The 24,661-nt window shown below is 43.2% G+C and overlaps 1 protein-coding gene and 1 pseudogene across 1 annotated transcript in view; both read right to left on the bottom strand.

Moving 5' to 3' along the window:
* On the bottom strand, nt 1-1,268 carry LOC109891591 (lisH domain-containing protein FOPNL-like; annotated as a pseudogene).
* Nucleotides 1,269-1,718: 450 nt separating this feature from the next.
* LOC109892653 (multidrug resistance-associated protein 1) overlaps nt 1,719-24,661 on the bottom strand; it is a 36,998-nt gene continuing 14,055 nt past the window's right edge. Inside the window, exons 4-31 of the mRNA XM_031831892.1 lie at nt 23,339-23,476; nt 19,579-19,701; nt 17,695-17,756; nt 17,335-17,466; nt 16,535-16,741; nt 15,478-15,655; nt 15,020-15,181; nt 14,800-14,892; nt 13,873-14,076; nt 11,494-11,640; nt 11,314-11,401; nt 10,622-10,691; nt 10,416-10,542; nt 10,084-10,260; nt 9,799-9,966; nt 9,384-9,579; nt 9,183-9,264; nt 8,905-9,022; nt 8,480-8,687; nt 7,618-7,928; nt 7,148-7,347; nt 5,933-6,059; nt 5,561-5,662; nt 5,050-5,196; nt 4,693-4,851; nt 4,431-4,597; nt 3,668-3,862; nt 1,719-3,498 (exon numbers count right to left, since the gene is read on the bottom strand). Coding sequence (XP_031687752.1) covers nt 3,390-3,498; nt 3,668-3,862; nt 4,431-4,597; nt 4,693-4,851; nt 5,050-5,196; nt 5,561-5,662; nt 5,933-6,059; nt 7,148-7,347; nt 7,618-7,928; nt 8,480-8,687; nt 8,905-9,022; nt 9,183-9,264; nt 9,384-9,579; nt 9,799-9,966; nt 10,084-10,260; nt 10,416-10,542; nt 10,622-10,691; nt 11,314-11,401; nt 11,494-11,640; nt 13,873-14,076; nt 14,800-14,892; nt 15,020-15,181; nt 15,478-15,655; nt 16,535-16,741; nt 17,335-17,466; nt 17,695-17,756; nt 19,579-19,701; nt 23,339-23,476 — 4,197 coding nt within the window. The 3' untranslated portion in view covers nt 1,719-3,389. The remainder of the gene's footprint in view (nt 3,499-3,667; nt 3,863-4,430; nt 4,598-4,692; nt 4,852-5,049; nt 5,197-5,560; nt 5,663-5,932; nt 6,060-7,147; nt 7,348-7,617; nt 7,929-8,479; nt 8,688-8,904; nt 9,023-9,182; nt 9,265-9,383; nt 9,580-9,798; nt 9,967-10,083; nt 10,261-10,415; nt 10,543-10,621; nt 10,692-11,313; nt 11,402-11,493; nt 11,641-13,872; nt 14,077-14,799; nt 14,893-15,019; nt 15,182-15,477; nt 15,656-16,534; nt 16,742-17,334; nt 17,467-17,694; nt 17,757-19,578; nt 19,702-23,338; nt 23,477-24,661) is intronic.

The following is a 24,661-nucleotide window of genomic DNA, read 5'->3' as shown; positions in this document are numbered from 1 at the left end:
AATATGCTAAAAATGCTTTATTAAAATAAAAATGTATTAAAACAAATATTTATTTGAGATACATCTTCATGAGCAATTGGCACATAAAACGCTTACTACAGTATGTACAGCTATGCAGACATAGCAGTAGTGAAGAACTTACTACATTTACAGACTCTCAGGGAACAAACAATTGGCCAAATGAAATCAAATGCAAACCTGTTGATTTTAATCTGTTTTGGCAACATTAACACACACTACTAAGGCTTTCTTGACATCAACTGCAAAAAAATAAAAAATAAAAAATAAAATCGCACCCAGTCCCAGTGAAATCTGGAGTGACAGACAGGACACACCTGTGTTAAGACTCAGGACCAGGGAGTGTGTTAGGGTCTCTGGTCATATTAGCAGGTGCTGAGCCCCTGAGAAACAGCTTCCCTCCACTGTCTCCACTGCTGCCTAGGAAGTGGGATAGCAATCCGTACAGTAGAGGCCTGAAAACACACAATATGTACGTCTTTACTAGGCCTAATAGTAGTATTTACAGTTTTCAATCAGTATAGGATAAGTATTTCAGGTCTGGAATCAGTTTCCTGTGACCTTTTATGAATAATTTCTAGATAAACTTACACAGATCTGGAACTGGGGTCCTCCATTCCAGGTACTCGCGGATGAGCTCGTTGATTAGAAGGTTGTCGTGCGACAGCGCAGGACGCGGCTCGCTCTGATCGTCGAGCGCATTGAACACCTCAGCTCTGATCCGGGCTTTCAGCTGACCCAACACACCTCGAGACTCTAGGCTCTCTCTCAGAGCTGGGAGAGAAGATAAGCTGTTGAAAATGGTATCTTAAAAACCTCTGCAACTTGTGGGGACATATTAATAACGTACAATTTAAGGTGTGTTGCTCTGTACGATAGCCAGGCAAACTTTGATAGCTAGCGCTACCTACTGTCCTCTTCTTACACCGTGCGTTGCACGAACTATGAAATAGTTGCACAGTTGCAATTCGCTTCCGTTTAATAAATGTAATATATACTTTAAAGTGAAAGAAAGGACAATGCTTGCCGCAGTTCAGTTCCGTTATGGTCGCCATTGTAACAGGTATAAACAAATGCACTTCGTGTCCCTCACCGAGTTCAGAGGGTAAACTGTTAGCTTCACAAGTTAACTTTTGCTCCCACCTAGTGATCTAAATTGGTTACTTGCCTGGGCATGACCAAATCGTTTCCCACTAGTACCCACAGCGACAAAGTCAAAGTGGTCTATGTCGTAAACATTTATGAAAACAAAAATGAGCTTTTTGTTTTTAATGTAAGGTCAGGTATAGGCATAATGTTAGCAGTGTTATTAAGGTTAGGTTTAAAATCACATTTTAAGTAGAGTTTATGACTGGCTGTGGTGACTAGTGCCTTTACTGTAAGCAAATTATGCCTAATGTCTGCATCGCAGGAGGTTGGTGGCAATTTAATTGGGGAGGACGGGATCGTGGTAAAGGCTGGAGTGGAGTTGGAATGATATCAAACACATTCCATTTGTTCTGTTCTGGCCATTGTTATAAGCTGTCCTCCCCTCAGCAGCCTCCTGTGGTCTGCACACCCTGTCAATGACAGGCTTTGGAAAATGTGATCCCATTTATATTACAGTCATTACATTACCCAACTGCCTGCAGTCATGCTTGACTCATACTTATATAAGGCATAGAGGCATAAAGGTTTGACAGATGAGACTCACAAAAACATTCTTTTCAAAACAGTTTTATTATTTCCAGCATTAATTATTGCACAGTAAAATGTTCAATCAAAAAATGAACAGATTGAATACAAAAAGTATAAATATAATACAATCTCTTAGAATTTGAAGGCAACTTCCATGTTCATTATTTCACAAATAGTGTATAGTTTCTTCTTAGCATATTGTCTAAACCAGTAAGACAAAAATATTAAGATCCTTTTCTTTTGGAAAAGTCCATGTTATAGATATAAACAGGAAGGAATGTATATTTACAGCCAGTCATAACTGGAACCAAAGGAATAACAACAATAACACTGACATTGAATGGTATGTGATGAGAGTCTGTTACCTCAATATGTCACTCATACCTTTGAGAATTAGGTGGTCTGTGTGCATGCGTGCACATGTGTGTCGCACCCATAGCTGTGAGAATTAGGGTGTGTGTGTAGGTGGAATGACTGACGGATGTAACGTGGAGAGAAACCTTTTTCCTCCTTTTTTTTTTTTTACACGTTTTGTCCATTGTTTTGAAAAGGCGTTCTCTTCATTCATGTTGGGTTTCCCGTCACCACTGCAACAGTTGAATGGCCAGGTATTTTAGTCCTACATACCCGACCATACAGATTCTATTGACCATTTTATGTGTTTACTTAGACTGAAATAAACAAATACCGCAGAATAGTTGGACGCTAGGCTAGCTAAGCACCTTGGCTCGCTGCAGTGTTTTCTTCTTTGACCAGACTCATAAAACACTGAAATGGCTGGGTAGGAATCAGACTGATGAGTGTGTTTGTGCGTCTGAAATGGCACCCTATTCCCTATATAGTACAAAGCCTAAAAAAGTGCACTATATTCTGTGGAATAGGGTTCAATTTCAGATTGATGACTGAAAAGCTTTGTGTTTTCTGGGTTTTACAGGGTCAGCCCTTTAAGGCTAGTGTTCAGTCAGAGAATATTGCTCCACTTTCTCTAGACTTACCATGTGGTTGGATGGTATGAGAATAGATCTGAATTTATTATAAACTTTTTTTCTGTCTGATGAGATGATAACACAGGGGTCCTGTTGGAGGAAGACCCAAATGTCAGTTACCATCACTGATATGAACAAAATAGTTGGATTTGGTTGTCTGAGATTTCAACTCAACATCAAATGTACCCAAGTGTTCTTCAAAAATATGCTTCATTAAATGTAGCAGATCTACAAAAATAATTTGGTTCACATTCAGAGACGGAACCAAAGTCCTTTGGATTTTGCACTCAATCTGACTTTCATCTCCATAACTTTCATTGCAACAGCCTATATAAAATATTTAAAATGTTTGCCTAGCAACAACCCATCTGCGTCCAATAATAGCTTCATAAATTACAGTCTTTGAGATCGGGGCTTGATGTCTCTTTCCCCTTCCGAGCACCAGTTTAAGTGTGCGTAGGTTACATGTCTTTATCGTGACCAGAGAGCACATACTGTTCACTAAATCATCATCAGCTTCGCTTCTTAGTCATCTTTGGTTTACACCGACTTCAGTTCCTGGTTGTTATAAAACCATTGCTCTCAGGAAGAGTTTGAACTGCCTGGATCGTGGAGCTTGGAATGGCCAATTCTACATGTGTTAGTTTGGAAGAGCCAGGGCCATCAGAATTTTCCTCTGGCCAGAGCCACCTCGGAGCTGGGTAGCTTTTAGACTAGCCCAGCCTCTCGGCACATACGGTAGAACTGTCCTCTGTTTGAGATGAGGTTGGTTGGGGAGTCCATCTCTGAGATGTGGCCTTTGTCCATCACTATCACTCTGTGGAAGGAAGAAGTGTCAAATTCTGTGACAGAACCATTGATTTTGACATGTTGCGACATCATTTGACTGGGGCGTAGTAGCTACTAGGTGTAGGAAAGGAATTGATATGCACATCTCAAACTTGAGACAACTGGCGCTGGGCAAAAAGTATAGCAGAGAGCCTTACCTGGTATAGTCCATGATGGTGTTGAGGCGGTGGGCGATGGTGAGCACGGTGCAGTCCTCAAACTGTTGTCTGATGGTGGACTGGATCAGGGTGTCTGTCTCCAGGTCCACAGCGGCTGTGGCCTCATCCAGAACCAGGATCTTGGTCTTACGGAGGAGAGCGCGGGCCAGGCAGACCAGCTGGCGCTGACCCAGACTAGAGAAGGAGACAAGTGAAGGTTGAATATTGACACTTAAACCTTTGAGCACCAAAGCACAGAATATAGAGGTTGACAGGTGATAGAACCAGATATAGTAGACCAGATGAAGCAAAAATCATGCTCAATATAATTTATAGTCCAGGAATAGGCTTAATCTGGATGCAGGACACCAGCCCTAGCCTATATGCTTTGTGTTTCGTCTTTGGTGGGTCTTTGTAGCTCAGTTGATATGTGTCACATATTGTCACGGGAGCGACGCAGGAGATGAGAAGCAGGTACGGGGAGTGAAGGTTTATTAGCTGACTGATATTAAACGGAACAGGAACAGTGCCTGGACAGGAACACATAACACAATGCGGACACAGGGAAAACAACCAAGGAACAGACAGATATACAGGGGGTAATCAACAAAGTGATTACCTCGAGCACCAGGTTGGGAAGAGCGGGAGCAGGTGTGACAGATATGCCTAAAGTGTAGGCACGCATGACTAAGTTGCTTTGGATAAAAGCGTCTGCTAATATATACTGTTATGTTATTTGGTCAAATATATCAATTGTCTGTACCTGAGGTTCTCTCCTCCCTCCGAGCACTCATAATTCAGTTTGTCAGGCAGGTTGGACACAAAGTTCTTGAGGTGCGCAAGCTCTAGCGAACTCCATATTTCCTCGTCAGTATACGTGTCGAAGGGATCAAGGTTCATACGCAGAGAGCCGGAGAACAATACAGGGTCCTGTTGGAGGAAGAAGCAAAAGTCAGTTACCATCACTGTAGTAAGACATTTTGGGGGATTATCAAATAAAATCAATCAATCAATAACTGTAGTACCTGTGGGATGATGGTAATGCGGGATCTGAGGTCGTGGAGTCCGATCTCTGCGATGTTGACTCCATCGATGTAGATCGCTCCCTTGGCTGCCTCTAGGATTCTGAAGATCCCCAGGGCAAGGGAAGACTTTCCAGCTCCGGTTCTGCCCACAATGCCAACCTAAGAATGACAAATGAGACCCTTCGTTAGATAGGATCAAATAGTTTTTACTGGTCAGGTAACATGGCCGGGAAAATGCCCCTGGTCCTAAGTATGATAAAACTGTAAAAGGAGTATGTTGCCTCAGACAAAACTGAATATCATTAACAAAGCATTATGGGTACTGTAGAAGGCTACCTCATTCTAGATTGTACTGACCTTTTCTCTCTCCTGGATTTTCAGGGTGATGCCTTTCAGTGCCCAGTCCAGGCCCTTGCGGTACTGCAGTCCATAGTCTTGGAACTCTATAGTGCCAGTCTGAGGCCAGGCCAGAGGCAGGGAACTGCCCTCCACGGTCCACACAGCCTGGTGAGTATAGAGAACAGTTAAGATTAAATGGATCTGTGTCTCTATATCTATGTTCTTTGTCCCTCTATGTCTATAGTTCTAAACAGGTTAGTTGCACAAGACTTCAGTTACTGTAAACCTGGCTAAACAATGGTTAGTTTGGCAACACTTCAGTTACTGCAAACCTGGCTAGAAAATGTTTAGTTTGGCAACACTTCAGTTACTGTAAACCTAAAAAAGAGAATGAATAACATTCATGAAACAGTAACTGCCGACATAACTTACAATGTTAATGTCATGACTCCTGTCATGCATATTACTTGTATAACAGCTCATTTCATTGGGGGGTATTAGCTAACAGAGAAGGTATGCAGATGCTTACCTCTTTTGCAGTGTCAGCATACTCCTTCACCCTCTCAACAGACACAATGTTGTTCTCTACGTCTGTCCATGATCTCACAATCCAGCTCAGAATGCCAGTCACCTGCACAACACAATTGCGAGGTTCAAATTAAAGCAGAGCTCTCTCATTTGAGGTAATATGCAGTTAGGATTGTGCAGCACTTCGGTAGGCTATTCTTATGCTTTTTTTCAGTTTGGTAAACCACACACTTTCTGATGCAATAAAAGGGATTGCCTGTAATGGGTTTTGTGTGATTGTAGCCGGATACAAAATATTAAAAGGACTATTCTTCTTTGTTGCAAAATGAGTTGTCTACCTATAATGACTACGGTATAGAGTGTAATATCTTACCTGGAGGGAGTGTGACACAGCCAAACCAACAATGCCAGGGCTCAGGGTGTCTTTCCCCATCACTGAGAGAATAGCTGCGGCTAAAACCACACCGTTACCGACAAACTCAAGATTAACTGCCAACCACCTGCGGTTATCAAGAGAAGAAAGCCCGATTAGTTGTGGAGAAAGTTTTGATTGTGTCAAATCGCCAGTTGGCAACCCATCCCTTACGGGATTAATTGACACATAAACAAACATTACAATGATTCCCAGTGATAATTCTTCAGGTGTTCTGCGCAGTACGCACCGCATAAATAATTCAAAATAAATCAATACATAATAGAGATAAGGTTATCCAAGCAATAATAATAACCCTAGAATAGTGCAGAAAGAAATGTAGATAAAAGAAATACAGAAACATTTCACAGAAGGGATTTAAAACCGGTCTGTCACAAAGAGAAGAGAGAAGTGTGAGAGATATAGGCCTACACAGAAGGGATTTAAAACCGGTCTGTCACAAAGAGAAGAGAGAAGTGTGAGAGATATAGGCCTACACAGAAGGGATTTAAAACCGGTCTGTCACAAAGAGAAGAGAGAAGTGTGAGAGATATAGGCCTACACAGAAGGGATTTAAAACCAGTCTGTCACAAAGAGAAGAGAGAAGTGTGAGAGATATAGGCCTAGACAGAAGGGATTTAAAACCGGTCTGTCACAAAGAGAAGAGAGAAGTGTGAGAGATATAGGCCTACACAGAAGGGATTTAAAACCAGTCTGTCACAAAGAGAAGAGAGAAGTGTGAGAGATATAGGCCTACACAGAAGGGATTTAAAACTGGTCTGTCACAAAGAGAAGAGAGACGTGTGAGAGATATAGGCCTACACAGAAGGGATTTAAAACCGGTCTGTCACAAAGAGAAGAGAGAAGTGTAAGAGATATAGGCCTACACAGAAGGGATTTAAAACTGGTCTGTCACAAAGAGAAGAGAGAAGTGTGAGAGATATAGGCCTACACACAATCAATATGCATACATATGTGCACTTTGCTATAGGTCTATGTCTGGAGCTAAATATTTGTATAATTTAATTATAGGTTGCCCTTTTTCTTTTATTCCAGGCTTTATTAAAAAAAAATCTGAAAACAGAACAATGTACACCAGTCACCACATCAACTGGATATATTATTTTGCCAGAGCATGTACTGCAAGGTGAATGTGTTGTTTCTATCAAACCTAACCTGGTGGCCACAAAGCGGGGGAAGTAGGAGGTCTGGTTGAAGTCGACCCTCTTGTTAGCCTGCACAATGAAGCGGTGCTGTTCTCCGAAGGCCCGTATGACACTGGCTCCCTGCACCGTCTCGTTGAAGTGGGTGTAGATGGGCGAGCGGCTCACCGACTCCAGCCTCCGCAGCTGGCAGGATGTGGCCACGTAGAAACTCTGTTATGCACAACGGAAAAATAAAACATTACGTTTTAATGAACCGAAAGTACCAAGAGGTGGTGTATGTGTGTGGAAGTGGGTTTTCCACTCCAGCATTTCTAGTAGATTTACAGTATGTAGCCTGCCATTACTTAGCACTACTATGTTAGCAGGTGGAATAAATCACCACGCAAAACCAACAACTTGCAAAATCCGCTATTTTGGTTTTCAAGAGTCTAAAACTATTATTCTCCCACAAAACGGTGTCTCAGTCAGTTAGAAACATACCTGAACGAAGGCGTAGAGAATGGCGAGGGGCAGGATGACGACCGCCGCAAAAGGTGTAGCCAGCATGACGATGATACAGACTTCCATCAGCTTGAAGAGGTAGCCCAGCATCATCTTGAGGCCGTCGGGGATCATGCAGTCGATAGCGTCGATCTCCTTGGCAAAACGGTTTAGGAGGTTCCCACTGGGGGTGGTCTCAAAGAAAGACATGGGGGAGTGGAGAACGTTCTTCAGGAGGTCCATGTGGAGGTGCCGGGACGCGATGATACCTCCGACCGAAATGGCCACCGTGGTGCCGAAAATAGCGATTCCTGATATATAAAATAAACTGCTATTAGGATCCCTGCTGTTTGGCAACTGTGGTTTATATCAGATACTGAAACTCTCAATCTCTCAGAAGGACTCTTGGAGTACTAGTACAATGGAGGGTTATAACAGATCCAAATAAACAAACATTCGTGGGATTAAAGATGGAATCCACATTCGGGGACACAGCGCCACTGTCCTCCCCAGCACCTTTGTTGTTATTGTTTGTGTTTTGTGAGCGAAACGGAGTTGAGGTGTGTCAAGCAGCACGGTAAAACAAAATGCAGTACATATTCTGCTGTTCAGTCGTGCATGCAATAATGTCTGAGGGGAAAAAAACAGTGTTCAGTCTTCGGAGTAACTCATTTGTTGTTGTAAAAGCCCCAAACGTACCTGGCTGTTTCACCATTAAGGATTCTAACTAAACTGTAATATTTGCTGTTTCACCATTAAGGATTCCAGCTAAACTAGTCTATGCTGTTTCTGTTCATCCAAGTCAAAAGGACCTACTTTTATCTTTGGTGTCTTTTCTCAGTAAAATGCATTCACCACTGACCTTGTGCGAAGCCCAGAGCCCCGTAGACGGCCAGCTTCATGTCCGTGTCGACCTGGGTGCCGTTGACAATGGGTTCGTCGGCCCACAGGCTCAGCCAGTAGTTGTAGGTCAGCGAGGCCCCCTGTTGGAAGGCGTACAGGAAGACGATGGGGATGATGAAGGCCATGCCGATGGTCTTGAAGTACTCCATGTACATCTCCAGCCTCACCTGTGGTAAAAAAGACAGGCAATCAGATGCTAGAAATTGACAAACACCTGTTAATATGTGAAAGGTGAGAAAGAAGCTCCATTTGTTTTAAAGAAACAATGTACTGGAGCGCTCAAATGGGTACAACCTGTATGGCTATGGAGACTTTCTCATTTAGTTTGAACCACTTTTAACCATAACAGGTGCAGTCAAAAATCAGCTCTTCTTCTAGACTCACCCTCCCAGTGCGTGCCTTGTCAACCTCCATCAGCTTTCCCAGGTCCTCAGGAACCTGCTCCTCGTCTATCTCAGACATGGGCTCCATACCCTGAAGGTTAGTACTGTTGGTGTCTCCCCTAGAGAACATAGAGGGGTTTGAGTTAGGTTTTTATTTTTAAAATGCTTGGCATGCTCAATGTGACTTTCTCCAATAGAGGTTTATTATACCACTGAATCAATTAGAACCATGATGTTATCAGGAAAAAATTATGTAATGTGCGCTAGAAATTCACTTACCCAATGAGCTGCTCTTGGGATAGATCTCTTGAGAATGGCATGAAGTCTGTAACACTCAGCCGTGAGCTGGCCCTCCTGGCACCTGCAGCAATGGTACAAAATTTACATTTACATGGTGAATAGCTTGTTGGTGAGAACCAAATGTTTGTTCATCAATGGCGATAATGACTTCTCCCAAATTTCATTACAATGAGGTCCTACCTCTCTGTGCGGCAGTCTCTGTGACACTCTCTTTACGGTCGTTGCTGGCGAAGGTATGGATGAAGTCTGCAAAGGCCCCATGGCGGCTCAGCAACTCCTGGTAGGAGCCACTCTCTGTTATCTCCCCGTCCACCAGCACCAGGATGAGGTCCGCCTGGGGCAGGAAGCTCATCCCATGGGTTACTAGGACACGGGTCTGGTAGCACAAACCACAGGAGCAGGATTAATCAAAACAGACAATCAACGGAACTAGCCTAATACAAATGGTGGATTTGATTTGAAGAATCTGCAAAATCATGCTTTTCCATCTCAAAACCACACAATGAACAGTCGATTACGTGTAAGCTTCTAATATTGATTTCTACAAGTGTAACTCTGACTGTTAATAGAGATCATATTTTGGTCGTAGTTTTACCTTATTTCTTAGCACTCCCTTGGGTCCGATGACTTTGTCGAAGATGTGTTGCCCCACATGAGCATCCACAGCAGACAGGGGGTCATCCAGCAGATAGACGTCAGCCTTCCTGTACACAGCCCTTGCCAGGCTCACCCTCTGCTTCTGACCACCCGAGAGGTTCAGGCCCTGTCAGGGAGAACAATCAAGAAGAAGACATGACTCAAGATTCCAGAACATTCTAGAAGACCATTTGATTGACCATCTAGTGAAAGGAGGTGGAATTCTAGAAGATTATTTTCACACCTTCTCCCCAATCTCTGTGGAGTCTCCAGCAGGCAGGATCTCCAGGTCAGGCAGCAGAGCACAGGCGTCCAACACCCGCTGGTACCAGGTCTTCTGCTTCTCACGACCAAACGTAACATTGTCCTGGACCGTGGCATTCTGGATCCAGGCCTGCTGAGGTACATAGGCCACTGAGCCCTGTGGAACATTAAATAGAGGAACATTAGCATTGAAGAAGAAGAACATTGAGTGTAAACCAGACCCTCATATACAGATTGTAACACTGAAACTGAAAACCTTAGATTCAATATATTCAACTTCTGTTGCTTCCTATTTTAAGAGAACTTGTTTACCTTAATTGAGACACTGCCGCTCCTCTTCTCTGTCTCTCCAAGCATGGCAGACAGCAGGGAGGACTTCCCGCTACCCACATGGCCCACCACCGCCACCAGTGAACCCTGGGGTACACGCACATTAATCCTGTAAACAGAGGAGTGGAGTTGAGTCTCTTAACTTAAACTTCAGGACGTGTGAAAATGGGAATACTGTTATGATTTACCTTTTAAGGCATGGAGGACCTTCTTTAGTCCAACTGAACATTCCATTGTCTATCAACACACCTTCCCCATCTGAGAAGAAAATAGAAAGAGAGGAGAGAGGAACCATTGAAAAGATACACTAATATTTCCTATCTGCATACAGGCATAACAGTTTATGCACCCGTTTGTTTATGCACCCAACAACTACCCAACGTTAAAAATATAATGTCCTTTTAAGTGACATGTCAAATTGCAGAGTCTGCATAATTACAAGAGATCTAAAATTACAGTGTGTTCTTTTTACGAGCTGTCTTAAGGAAGTGTTGACGGATTACAGGCGAAGAAAACTGCTTTTATTTATCCCGAATCATACGTCTGACTGTCTAGAAGTAATTTACGTTCAACCACTGGATGGCAACATCCTATCATTACTCAGTCTCCCCAGTCGACCTCGATCACAGGAAGTGACAACATAACATTACCATTACGGGTTCTGGATAGAATGCCATGGATGTAAACAACAAATCTTCAGAGGCTTGTTTTTATTGGTTACGACAGGCATAGGCAGACCACAGTTCCCACTGGGTAAGAGTTGCTATGAGTGTTTTTGTTGATTAATTGCTATAGGCTGATGCAAAGCCCTTTGCTCCACTTGGAGCTAAAGTTATAGGTCAAGTATGTCAACATACATGGCACCAATAGGTGTTCTTACCAGTACTCAAAGGGGCCTTGGCTACATTGTCGTCTTTCAGCTCCTCAGAACACAGGTATTTCCCTAAGCGCTTCAGCGAGACAATGGCCTAAAATTCAAAGAGCATGTTTTTTTTTTTAACAGCAGCACAACACATTATACATTGGTTTGGTCTGTTGAATACTGGACATTGTATTTTACCTGCATGGTAGTGCTCATGGCAAAGGGTAGCTGGCTCAGTGGGGTCTTCAGAATGTTGATGAGAGCCATGGAGACAAAGACCTTCTGGGCATCTAGGACGTTCTTGTCATCAATCAGCACATAGACACCAAACATGGCAAAGGCAATCTGGGGGAAAAACGAATTAGCATGATTGGGACATGGTGACCTGAAGCTGTAACTGTAACCATCACACACAGAATTCAGCGATGATACATTTCTACTGTGAGGCTTGAAGCTATGGATAGAAAAGAGTAGACCTGTATAGCCGAGCGAACACTGAACCACGGGTATTATTTACCATGCATTTTCCAGACAATTGTATGTGTTCTGGCTTGTTAGGATGTTCAACAGAGGGTTACATTTATACAAATGTTGAATTGAACTTTTTTCCCTTCTATTTACTTATTGAATGAAATGTTTTGAGAGTTGTGTGTGTATACATATTTATATATGTATGTTTTAAGTCATCCCAAGTGGATGGGGTTGAGGGGGGGGGAATAAACCTATACTTCCTTTTTTATATATTGTTTTACTATCTTTAAAATATGCATATTGCATAAGATACCTTAGATAACTTTGGTGGTTCCCTCCAGAATCCCTTCCCTAGTTGTAACTTTATTATGTTGGCCCAGGATAGAGCTCTACTGAGGTTCATTTGAACATGGTAGCATTTTGCTCTGGTCTAGGAGAGGTAGATGCAGCCTTCCAACAGGAGGAAGGCCAGCATAAGGGGAAGGCCAGCATAGGGGTCCAAGGTTTTCTTCTGGGTATTTTGTTGTTTTAGCTGTTTTTTCTTTATATTTTATTACTCTGACCTTTCAGCACACTGGCCATGTGATTGTACTAACATTCATTTCTGATTACTATGCCTAATTAACATACACTGGACTCCACATGCTTTATCAGCTGGGACGTGAAAGGAATTAACCAGGTGGTGAAGCGTAGCCGAGTGTATCCTCATCTTATGTCCTTAAGTCTGGACGTTGTTTTTCTCCAAGAGACCCATCTCCGGTCCAGCGACCATGATGAACTAAAGAGAGGATAAGTAGACCAAATATTTCACTCCAACTTTGGTGCTTTTTATCAGAAAAGGCACCCCCGTTTGTCACCTCCAAAGTAATTTCGGATACTAATGGAAGATATATTATAGTAATGCGGATATGGTTTAGCACACAGGTTATTCTGGCTAACCTCTATGGTCCTAATTGGGATGACGCAACATTTTCCTCTGACCTCATCGCAACACTTCCTGACCATAACACTCATAATTTGTTATTGGGCGGAGATTTCAATTGTGTAATGCATCCAAGTCTAGACAGATTCAGACCGAAGCCCAACAATGTAATTTCAAAATCAGGCGCAGTAATCAACTCATTTCTAGAATCCTATAATTTGTCTGTTCCATGGAGGAGGAGCTATCCCACTGCTAAACAGTACTCCTTTTTTATTCTCCAGTCCACAGCTCATACTCTAGGATTGACTTTTTCCTGCTGGACAATAGAATTCTTCATTTTGTAACTAATAGCCAATATCGCAGCATCGTTATCTTAGACCATAGCCCTGTCCAATCTCAGACCGTAGCCCTGTCCAGCTAGATATCCGCTTTCCGGACATTACTGTGTCACAAAGCGCATGGAGACTTGACCCACTACTACTATCCTGTAGTGCCTTTAAAAAATACATGTGGACAACAGATATGCCTCTTCTCCGACTCCTGAACTCTACAAAGAGAGACTGCTACACCAATCAAAAATTTGACAATCTTTCCACCAAACAAATCAGATGGCAGTGACCCCAACCCAGTCCCTGACATTTTTGGGTTACTTCCCCTAGACCAGAATGCTACCATGCATCAGGCTCGCCACCTTGTCCTCTTTCACTGGAAGTCTGCAAAGCCGCCCTCCTTTATGCAGTGGGTTTAGGAGGTGGTGTCATCTCTGTCTCTGGAGAAGGTTGGGTATACTGTGCTTGGGTCCCAACAAAGTTTGACTTAACCTGGTCTCCATTAATACAATACCTGGAGAGCCTGTCTTTTACTTTGTGTAACTTGCATAGTTTGGTAAGCAGCCATGTCTGTTCTAGTGGCCATTTGTGCTGATAACATTTTTTATTGAACTTTTTTTCCCATTGGTTTTGTTTCTATTACTGTTTGTTTCTTTCCTATTGAACTTACTTTTATAGATGCCTTGGTGGGTGGGTGTTGTGGAGGGTGTTTTGGAGGGAGGGAGGGAGGGGATGGATGGGAGAATGTTGTTGTCTATAAAGTTTTTGTTTTAAATAAAAAAGTAAAGAGTAGACACTGCTATACTCCGAAAGACCAAATAACTATTACTACTAGTTATATTGTATTGCACATACCAGGAAAGTGGATGAGTTGAAGGAGGCGATGGAGATGGAGTAGAGGATCTGGGACTTCTTCAGGGCCTTCAGTTCTTTCTCCCTGTATCCCAGGACCTGCTCCAGAAAGGCCTTCTCCCATGCATAGAACTTCAGGATCTTGATCCCGTTCAGGATCTCGTTCATCAGCTTGATTCGCCCATCCATAAACTTCATCTGTACCTCCTAGGGAGAATCATTCAAAGACATGGTTAAATAGAAGTGTTGTTGCACCAGCATAACTGTATCTATTACTCATCTCAGGATGGCGCTGCAGTGGATAGTAGCTGTCTTACGGGCTCCTGACCAATTCTGCTATTTGGTGTGTTTTTTTGTTTGACGAAGCCATTGACAAATAAAATGTGATTTAATGTGATTTTATAAACATTGAGTTGTCAGTTACAGCTGCAAATACTTGTCAAGTAACAGCTAATGTTGAGCACTTTACAGAAGTATGTAATGTAATTTAATTAGAATTGTACTCTGTTACGGTATTGAACACAGTTCTTAACACTTAGCAGTTTTACGACGAGGAAACAACAAAGGGGCCAGGAAAGCGGTCAGTGACATTCTACGACTGTAAATTAGATTAAAACAGGCATTATTGCCAAAACTGTCTGTTTTTTTTCCAAAAAACAAATGAAAAATATAGCCTTTTATAGCCCCTTTTTTTCTGTGGTTGTTTTTCATAAGCATAACATGGTGGAGACATCCATCCAACCCGCACTCCCACACAGCTCTGTTTCGGCTATGTAAACCAGCTGTGGCATCCCTGACCAAACATGCAAAATCACATTCTGATTCGGCTACTGCCTGGGGTCAAAGTAGCCTGGAAAGACTGTCTGGTCCCAGATCTTTTTGCACTGAGGTCAAAGTGCATATGAATCTCCTCTTAGGACATGTCCGTACCTGCAGTTTGCTCCTTTTCTTAGCGATGAATCCATTGAGTGGGAAGATGAGGATGACGGTGGCAATTCCGGCTAGCGCAGATGGGCCTAGGTGCTGTAAAATGGCATCGTTTTACACAAGTCATCAAAAGCAATGTTTGTTATAAATGACTACCAAAGAAAACAAATGTCCATCATCAATGAGTACCAACAAAAAACAGAAGTGACCGTGCCATCCATACCTGCCAGAGGAAGAAGAGGCAGAGGGCGATCTCGATAGGAGCCAGCCACACTGCGTTGAAGTAAACCACAAAGTCCATGAGCTTCTGAGTGTCGGCTGATACCAGGTTGACGATCTCCCCCACTGTGCACGTCCTCCTGGATGCGCTGTTGATCACCAAAGACTAGAGGAAAAACAGAACAACCTCAAGTTAAACCTCCAGTAAATGAGTATTATGTAACACTTGGTTTCAAGGTTTCTTAACATCCAGAACCTCTTTTTCCAACTTAAATAAACCCTAAACTTGACAATTAACATATTTATTTTTAAATGTTTTTTTTCTTGGTCCTTAGAAAAAGAATATGTTAATTGTCGAGGTATAGTTTATTTACGTTGGAATTTCAAGCCTGCCATCAAGCGCCAATGTTTACAACGTAACGCCCAGTCACCCACTGTCTACTGGTTGGCACGACGACGTACCTTTCTGTAGACCAGTCCCATCACGGCTGTCTTCACTCTCATGCCCACGGTGAAACAGGTGTACATGTACTGGTGGTTGAACAGGGACTGGAGACAGGACAGCAGGAACATCAGGGTAGCGTAGAAGTAACCCTTCCACAGGGGGGCGTCTTCTTCGTTCATGAAGCCCAGAAGAAGACTGTTGGAGAGGGGATAAGGGTGAAAGAGAGAACATGGTAATATCATACAGTACTTCCTGTGGATACGTTCTGCTTCATGTTTCTGGAGACTTTCAGCATACTCAACTCAACAGTCTTATTCATACTATAAAACATAAGCCTATACACTGAACTTGGACACTGTGCCACTGCCAATGCAGTGCATTTAATGGAGTCATAAGACAGACGAGTTACTGTTCTCTGTCAGCTTTATGTACCCCTGTCATGTTCCTTCACTATCACTGCTTTGCCATGCAGCCCTGTGCGGACTATGATCATTAGTGTGGCCGCAGGGCCTGCTGGTCGACACAAAGCCGTCTCTAGTTGCACAACAGTGCTCCTCTTGTGGCTGGGCTGGCCTCAACACTTGGCTAGTGGCTCTCTTATTGTGGTCCACCAGAGCAACCTCAGCCTTTCTGCCATTTAGAGCATTCTCTTCACTCTCTCTTTCCTTCCTTTCTTTCTTTTCTTCCCTCCCTTAAGCTAAGCTAATGTCCTTGACTCTCCATGTTGGGGCAGAAAGCTGTGGTCTCTGACTCCTTTCTCTTGACCGTAATTAACACTTCCACCAAGCCATGGCTGTGCAACAACAACAACAAGGTTCCTGTCTAGACTGGCATTGGGTGCCAGAGATGGGGTCAAGCATGGCGGGTCCAGTTTTAAGGTTGCCAAATTGACATTCTAGTATGTATATCAATGTAAAGGGCATTGGAAATAGACGTGGAATCTGTCTGACTTGCAAGGGATTATTGTGTCGTGCTGCCCAGTTTACGATGGCTTTGTTTACGATGTGATGCCATGGATTTTTGGGAGCTTAGTCTCCTGTGTAGAATTAACGTCAAACCCTTAGCCATTTTTACCTGAGCACCTGAGGGATGGCAAACATAAAGAAGTCATGGAAGATGATGCACATCGTCCCAGTAAGGAAGTAAGGTCCCAAGTTCCTGGCCAGTGTCCTCAGCAGACAGAAGCCGGAGCTCTGCTCCTTCTGCAGCTTCCTGAGTATCTGGGCCTGGTCAGGCAGTCTGGTGCCCAGCGCCACGCCTGCCGCCATGGTATTCTCCTGCCTGGAAAAACAAACAGACAGAGAGGACATCTGGGTTTGATGGCCCTACATGTTGCCTGTTTTTAAAAATATGAAACAATGGGATGAAAAAAATTCAACAACAGTCATTGTTGTTCATTTGACACATCTCCGATGCAAAAATGTGAAAAGAAGACTTTTCAGCAGCCATAAAAGGCATTATCCTGCTCACACATGAGTTGATGAGCGCTGAACGCAAGGTTTTGGAATTTAACAATGGGGTCTTCAAAGATAGTGTCTCAACATTACAGTAAGAAGGGGACTTCTTTTGACCTATTTGAAGGGGACTTCTTTTGACCTATTTGAAGGGGACTTCTTTTGACCTTTTTGAAGAGGACTTCTTTTGACCTTTTGACCTATTTTCAGACTTAAGTGTCCCTTAGCGAGACAGCTTGTTTTTCCGATTACAACTACACAAGCTCCTCAAGGGACCTCAATCATCTAGAGTTCTAGGCAGACACTATTCTGAAGTTTAACCACAATGTCATTGTCATAAAATTAAATTAATTGATTCCTGAGTCTCTGAAGCTACTGAATTAGTTTGGCGAGAGTATGCATATTGTAATTGGTTCTTACTGTTGCAGTTTGGCACATTCTGTGGTCCACTCCTCCTCCAGATCAGAGATGATCTTGTCCGATGTGTCCTCTTCCCTCAGGTTCCACAGGTCTCCAGCTTCCAGAGGGGTACGATAACCTTTAACCACCAGCCTGAGGGGAACAGCGATGATACACTGAGTGTGCAAATTAAGAACACCTTCCTAATACTGACTTGCACCTGGTCGGTCTATGTCTTGGAAAGAGCAGGTGTTCTTCAGGTTTTGTACACTCAGTGTATAAGTTATACACAAACACCCACGTACATTATAAGATTTACAGTATAAAATATTTTTCAAACAAGTCAACATGTTGTTTGAGAGTTTCATTAAACCATCTTACCCAGTAAACCACCAGAAGAGCATCTTCGACAGGAAAGAGGCATCCTTGACTGGACATGGGTTCTGAAACAGATTAGAGGGTGAATGTCACTGACTTTGACCACCATGTAAATCTCTCAATGTTTAAAGGCTTTGGTAAAACATAGGACGCCTCTATGGCTGACTTTGATGGTTATATGATGTACTTGTGGAGTCTATTTACTGGATGCTAATGAGTTTAAACAACATGATGCAGTAAGGTGGTCCTCAGTGGAAACTGCATGTGTAAATAGCTGGAGACTGTGGACAGGAGTAAAGCGCGTAAACAGGGAGGAGTTGGGAGGAGAATTTGAGGTCCATGCTGGGTGGTATGGATCAGCCTCCAGTATTTATGCTGCAGTAGTTTGTGTCGGGGGGCTGGGGTCAGTTTGTTATATCTGGAGTACTTCTCCTGTCCTATTCGGTGTCCTGTGTGAATCTAAGTGTGCGTTCTCTAATTCTCTCCTTCTTTCTTTCTCTCTCTCGGAGGACCTGAGCCCTAGGACCATGCCCCAGGACTACCTGACATGATGACTCCTTGCTGTCCCCAGTCCACCTGGCCATGCTGCTGTTCCAGTTTCAACTGACCTGAGCCCTAGGACCATGCCCCAGGACTACCTGACATGATGACTCCTTGCTGTCCCCAGTCCACCTGGCCATGCTGCTGCTCCAGTTTCAACTTCCACCTGACTGTGCTGCTGCTCCAGTTTCAACTGTTCTGCCTTATTATTATTCGACCATGCTGGTCATTTATGAACATTTGAACATCTTGGCCATGTTCTGTTATAATCTCCACCCGGCACAGCCAGAAGAGGACTGGCCACCCCACATAGCCTGGTTCCTCTCTAGGTTTCTTCCTAGGTTTTGGCCTTTCTAGGGAGTTTTTCCTAGCCACCGTGCTTCTACACCTGCATTGCTTGCTGTTTGGGGTTTTAGGCTGGGTTTCTGTACAGCACTTTGAGATATCAGCTGATGTACGAAGGGCTATATAAATACATTTGATTTGATTTGATTTGGTAACGTGTCGTCACTGTGGCACCATGCTGAACACACACACCTACACACTAGCAATTTGTGCTCATGCTCGATCTTTGGCAACCTCTCTTCCCTCTACCACCCCCTCACCGGAGGTCTTACTCTGTCTCTCTCTCTCCATCTCTCTTGCTCTTCCTCTCCATTCCTTTGCTTTCTCTGTTGTTGTCTGACTATGAGAATCTCTGACCAAGATGTGGGGGAGAAGAGAACACACTAGGGTGTGGCTCTTACACCAGGCTGTGGCTTCCAGTCCTCTGAACCTCACTACCTCTGGCCGACCAGGATAGATGCTGAGAGACATTTAGGAGTTTTTTGGGACAGTTTGTTTTCTTGTTTTTCTCTCAAGATACAGTATCATGTAATGTCATGGACTATATAGGCTTCACTGTAGCTACCACTGCCAAAGTCAGGTTGATAATCGCTATGGTTGTTTGGTTGGGACATGATTCATCAGTCTTTTTTGATTGGACCGACCGTGAGAGAGTATGATTCCGCAAACCGCATAAATACAGAACTGCGTTGGTGTAGTAGTGGTGTAACGGTCGTAGCATGGTTCATGTGGTGTGTGAGTCGTGTGTATGGAATGGACAGAGTAGACAACACACATTCATTCATTAATTCACACTGTCCTCATAGGAAAGTGGGCAGAGAGAGGAAGTGAATCACTTGAGCTTCCACCAAAAGGGAAACTGTGTTGACAACGAAAGTCGAAAACCACAAGATGGATTCTATTCTCAATCCCAGTCTCTGCCCAAGCATTCTCTCATGTTTTGGAAGGAGAGAGCATTTTGGCGGAAGTGAAATATAGCCCACGTTCTGATCTAATGCCTACTTTGACGAGGACGGTTTTTCCCTCTGGAGGCTGGTCAGCGAAACAACACAGGAAGAGCTGGGCCAGTTGGAGTGAGAAGTAGGAGAAAAACGTTGTGTATCTCACAATATCGGTGGTGATACCCTGTTAAAAAAAGAAAACAGTGAATATTACATGATTTGCCTACGTAAATAAAGGTTAAATAAGTACAATTGCCAACGTTATTGTTGTCATTGCATTTCTCATGCAACATATAGTTGTGTAACCATTTGTGGGTTACTGAGACATGCATCTTTTGAGTTTTAAGACATGGAAATGGGTTGGTTACACACAATATTGGAACTGTGGCATCAAGGAAATCATGTTTCAATTTAAATGCTCTGTCACAACTAGTAAACAATGTATCATTAATTGCGATACTTTTTTTTTCATCAGTGTGGGTTTGCATGAGTTTGTCAAAATGCAAGCTTTTCTTCCCAGATAAAGATTTCAAGATTTCCCATGCTTGAACTCAGCATAAGGAACACTATATAGAACAGGATATGGTTATATGCCACGATCACAGAGAGATTCAATAAAGCTTATTTTGAACCATAAAGCCAAATCATGGTGAAAAACCAAAGTTTTTAATACGTCGCTTTATATAAATGAAGCAATAGTAAAAAGCTCCCTGCAGTCACGCTATGACCCATATCTGTAAATAGAGAGATTGTGGGTGAAGTAGACACAAACCAACAAACCTCCCTCCCTCTTTCTCAATGGAAGACAGCCAAAATAGTGATATTAACCACGTATTATGTGAAATGTGGTTTTCACATGTTATTCTTAACTTATAAGAGACCAGCAGGCCTGTTTTTGATGGCCCATATGTCAACCTAAGTTGACCCGTTTCCCTTTGTGTGAAAGTTAGAGCCATAGTAAACGGCAGTTGGAGTGATTTTGTCATTTTAGTCATTTAGCAGACACTCTTATCCAGCCCTTACAGGAGCAGTTAGGGTTAAGTGCCTTGCTCAAGGGTAAAATATTTTTCATCTAGTTGGCTCAGGGATTTGAACGAGACCTTTCGGTTACTGGCACTACACTCTTAACCGCTAGGCTGTCTGCCGCACAGGTACGAATTGCAATCTGACAATTGTAATTGTCAGATGCTTCATAAACAACAGGTGTAGATTTACAGTCAAAGGCTTTTGAGCAATGATAGCTTGGCTATGTACAGGGGGTACCAGTACCTAGTCGATGTGCAGGGGCACAAGGAAATTGAGGTAGATATGTACATAAAGGTAGGGGTAAAGTGACGAGGCAACAGGATAGATACACTGCTGCTATTGTATATTACTGCATGTGATGAGTGTGTGTGTGGCGAAAGTGTGCGTGTATGTGTTGGAGTGTCAGTGTAAGTATGTGTGAGTGTGTGGGTTGAGTCCAGTGTGTGTGCATAGAGTCAGAAATAGTGCAAAAAGGGTCAATGGAGATGTTCCGGTTAGCTATTTTACTTATGACTTGGGGGTTGAAGCGGTACAGGAAGCTTTTGGTCCCAGACTTAGCACACCTGTACCATTTGCCATGCGGTAGCAGAGAGAACAGTCTATTTGTATTACCTTTATTTAACTAGGTCAGTTAAGAACAAATGATTATTTTCAATGACAGCCTAGGAACAGTGGGTTAACTGCCTGTTCAGGGGCAGAACGACAGATTTGTACTTTGTCAGCTCCGGTTACTAGTCCAACACTCTAACCACTAGGCTACCCTGCCGCCCCGTCTATGACTTGGTTGGCTGGAGTTTTTGACAATTTTTAGGCCCTTCCTCTGACACCACCTGGTATATAGGTCCTGGATGGCAGGGAGTTCAATCCCGTACGCACTACCCTCTGTAGCATCTTGCGGTCAGATGCCGAGCAGTTGCCACACCAAGTGGGGATGCAGCCAGTCGAGATGCTCTCGGTGGTGCAGCTGTTGAACGTTTTGATCATCTGACGGCCCATGTCAAATCCTTTTAGCCTCCTGACGGGGAAGAGGCATTGTCATGCCTTCTTCATGACTCTGTTGCTGTGTTTGGACCATGATAGGTCCTTAGTGATGTGGACACTGAGGAACTTGAAGCTCTCGACCCGCTCCACTACAGCCCATGTGAATGGGGGAATATTCGGCCCTCCGTTTCCTGTAGTTGTTGATGACAACCTCACCCTGTTGCGCCCAGAGTGCAGATGGGGAGAACAAACTAGATCCGGCCGCATAGTGAAAACAGGGTCAGGATGGTATGGAGCTAGGAGTGGGTGGTAATATATGCCTGTAAACATAGGTCAGTTGGTCTGACCAACGAGCCGAGGGAATTGGGTCTGCAAAACCAAACCAAACATGAACTCCGTACACTCAGAGCTTTTACCGTTGCAGTGAAATGTCTCATGTTGAGATACATGAACTCTCTTCTAATGTTGTTGCTAGTCTACCAGAAGAGCTGTCTCAAAGTTCTTCTCTGAGTTTGTCCATATGATCAGTGCTGGTGGTGGCCACGTGTGTGCACGTTTGAAAATGTGTCCGTCTATACACTAGTGTACAAAACATGCTCTTTCCGTGACAGACTAACCAGGTGAAAAGCTATGATCCCTTATTGATGTCACCTGTTAAATCCAATCAGGGTTTTTCACGCTCAACTGTTTCTAGTCTATATAAAGAATGGTCCACCACCCAAAGGACATCCAGCCAACTTGACACAATTGTGGGAAGCATTGGAGTCAACATGGGCCAGCATCCCTGTGGAACGCTTTCAACACCTTGTGCCGATGTATTGAGGCTGTTCTGAGGGAACAAGGGGGTGCAACTCAATATTAGGAAGGTGTTCTTTATGTTTTGTTCTCCCGGAGTATGTGACTGTGTTGAGTGGATAATACAAATACTGTATTTCCCAGTAGGTGGGTCCCAGTAGGTGTTTGCTGGCTGTTCCTGCCTTTAAAAGTGGTGTTGACGTGCCTCTGGTCTGACCCTGGGCTGCCATGTTGGGTTGTCTCACCATCACTATCGGTTTTACCTCAGAGCTGTCATTACCTCTGGCCTAAACACTACGTGTGGTAATGTCATACTGGAGGCGATAAGGATGTGATATGGATGTGTGTGTTTCTAAAAACGTGAATGCTGTTACCGCTTTGACAAATACGACGACAATGATTGCAGTGTCTGTAAGGAAGAGACACCGTATGAGAGGAGGGGAGTCTAGAAATCTACAGAGGCTTTAGGGAGACAAGGGAGATGAGAGTTGGCAGTGTCTGTAATCCGCCCTACCAACACTGCAGGGTTTCCTCTGTCGACTTTGGGGAGGCAATGCATTTATATCCAAGTCATGCTAAGTCTAGACTAGAAAACCCTTGGTTAATTTTGTGGAGTTACGAATAAAGCATAGCAGGTACAACAGCATATCTATACCAAGCAATGCACTCTCTAGTCTCTAAATCTAGACTATGGGTAGACAACCCTAGACCCTAGACAACCCTTCAGACAAACTGGTTCTGTGAGGTCACTGAGTGCAAACCTAAGCAGACATAACAGTCAGGATGTAGGCGTAGCATATTCATCCAAGTAAATTGTTTCCTACGATACAAAATTACTGTGTCATGACTGTTTTGACAGGAGTCTCTATTAACCTACAGTCACATAGCGTGTGAGAATAATCTTGACTACTTGTAACATCAGTCATGCAGACACTGAGTAGGTTAGTGCCTCTGTCATCACACCTGCTACTTCTCCCATAGACCATGGAGAATAAAGTCATGTTCTACTACCACCGTACCTCGTACATAACCAGCTGGATCTTTGCCCGTAGGGGCACCAGGGAACACACCACCGCCAGGACCCAGAACAGGAAGAGGAAGACGGAGGAACGACAGCCTCGTATCCTCTCCAACTGGATGATGCATATGGCCAGGACCTGAGGAGAGAGTGGGAGAGTGAGTGAGAGACTGGGAGAGAGAGTGCGACAGTGAGTGAGAGTGAGATTAGTATGACTTGCATTACAACGGATTGTGAAAGTCAAGCGAGTGTTTTGAAAGGAGAGACCCCTGACTGAGGACTGGCAAGCGAGTCTACTTTGAAACTCAACAACTATTACTTTGAAGATGAAAATGAATCACTCAATAAATCCTTTGTATCAGCATTCACTGTCATTCCCAGTAGTCTCTCTGATAGAAAATAGAAAATATTTGTAAGGATTGGATTTGGCTTTTGTTGGTTTTTCGAGAAAGGTTAGATTTGGATTTCCCTGACCACAGAAGCAGCTGTTATCCTGCTGACTTCCTTCAATAAAACAACAGATGTATGGTACTATGCCCTCCACCCCTCCTTCCTTCCATCCCTCCATCCTTCCATCCCTCCATCCATGCATTGCCTTTTTCCTTAATTGCACTATATTTATGTTATTTTATTTGTTCGAATACAGGCTGTCATTGTAAATAAAATAACATTCTTAACTGACTTGCCTGGTTAAATAAATGTTTAGTAAAATAAGTAGATTAAACAGGACTGATTCCATGTTTTGGGGCATCACTGTCTATCCGAAAAATGCCTTGTCTTTCCACGGACTGTGTTTTGGCTGTAATTATCTCTGACTGTCGGTAGTTTGGTCAAGTTTTTTATTTTATTTTTTATTTTACCTTTATTTAACCAGGTAGGCAAGTTGAGAACAAGTTCTCATTTACAATTGCGACCTGGCCAAGATAAAGCAAAGCAGTTCGACAGATAAAACGACACAGAGTTACACATGGAGTAAAAACAAACATACAGTCAATAATGCAGTATAAACAAGTCTATATACAATGTGAGCAAATGAGGTGAGAAGGGAGGTAAAGGCAAAAAAGGCCAAGATGGCAAAGTAAATACAATATAGCAAGTAAAATACTGGAATGGTAGTTTTGCAATGGAAGAATGTGCAAAGTAGAAATAAAAAAATAATGGGGTGCAAAGGAGCAAAATAAATAAATAAATTAAAATTAAATACAGTTGGGAAAGAGGTAGTTGTTTGGGCTAAATTATAGGTGGGCTATGTACAGGTGCAGTAATCTGTGAGCTGCTCTGACAGTTGGTGCTTAAAGCTAGTGAGGGAGATAAGTGTTTCCAG

The sequence above is a fragment of the Oncorhynchus kisutch genome, linkage group LG1 (genome assembly GCF_002021735.2).
Source record: "Oncorhynchus kisutch isolate 150728-3 linkage group LG1, Okis_V2, whole genome shotgun sequence".
Taxonomy (NCBI): Eukaryota; Metazoa; Chordata; class Actinopteri; order Salmoniformes; family Salmonidae; genus Oncorhynchus; species Oncorhynchus kisutch.
Note: the sequence above shows the minus strand (reverse complement) of the source record. Positions and strands in the feature narration are given on the sequence as shown.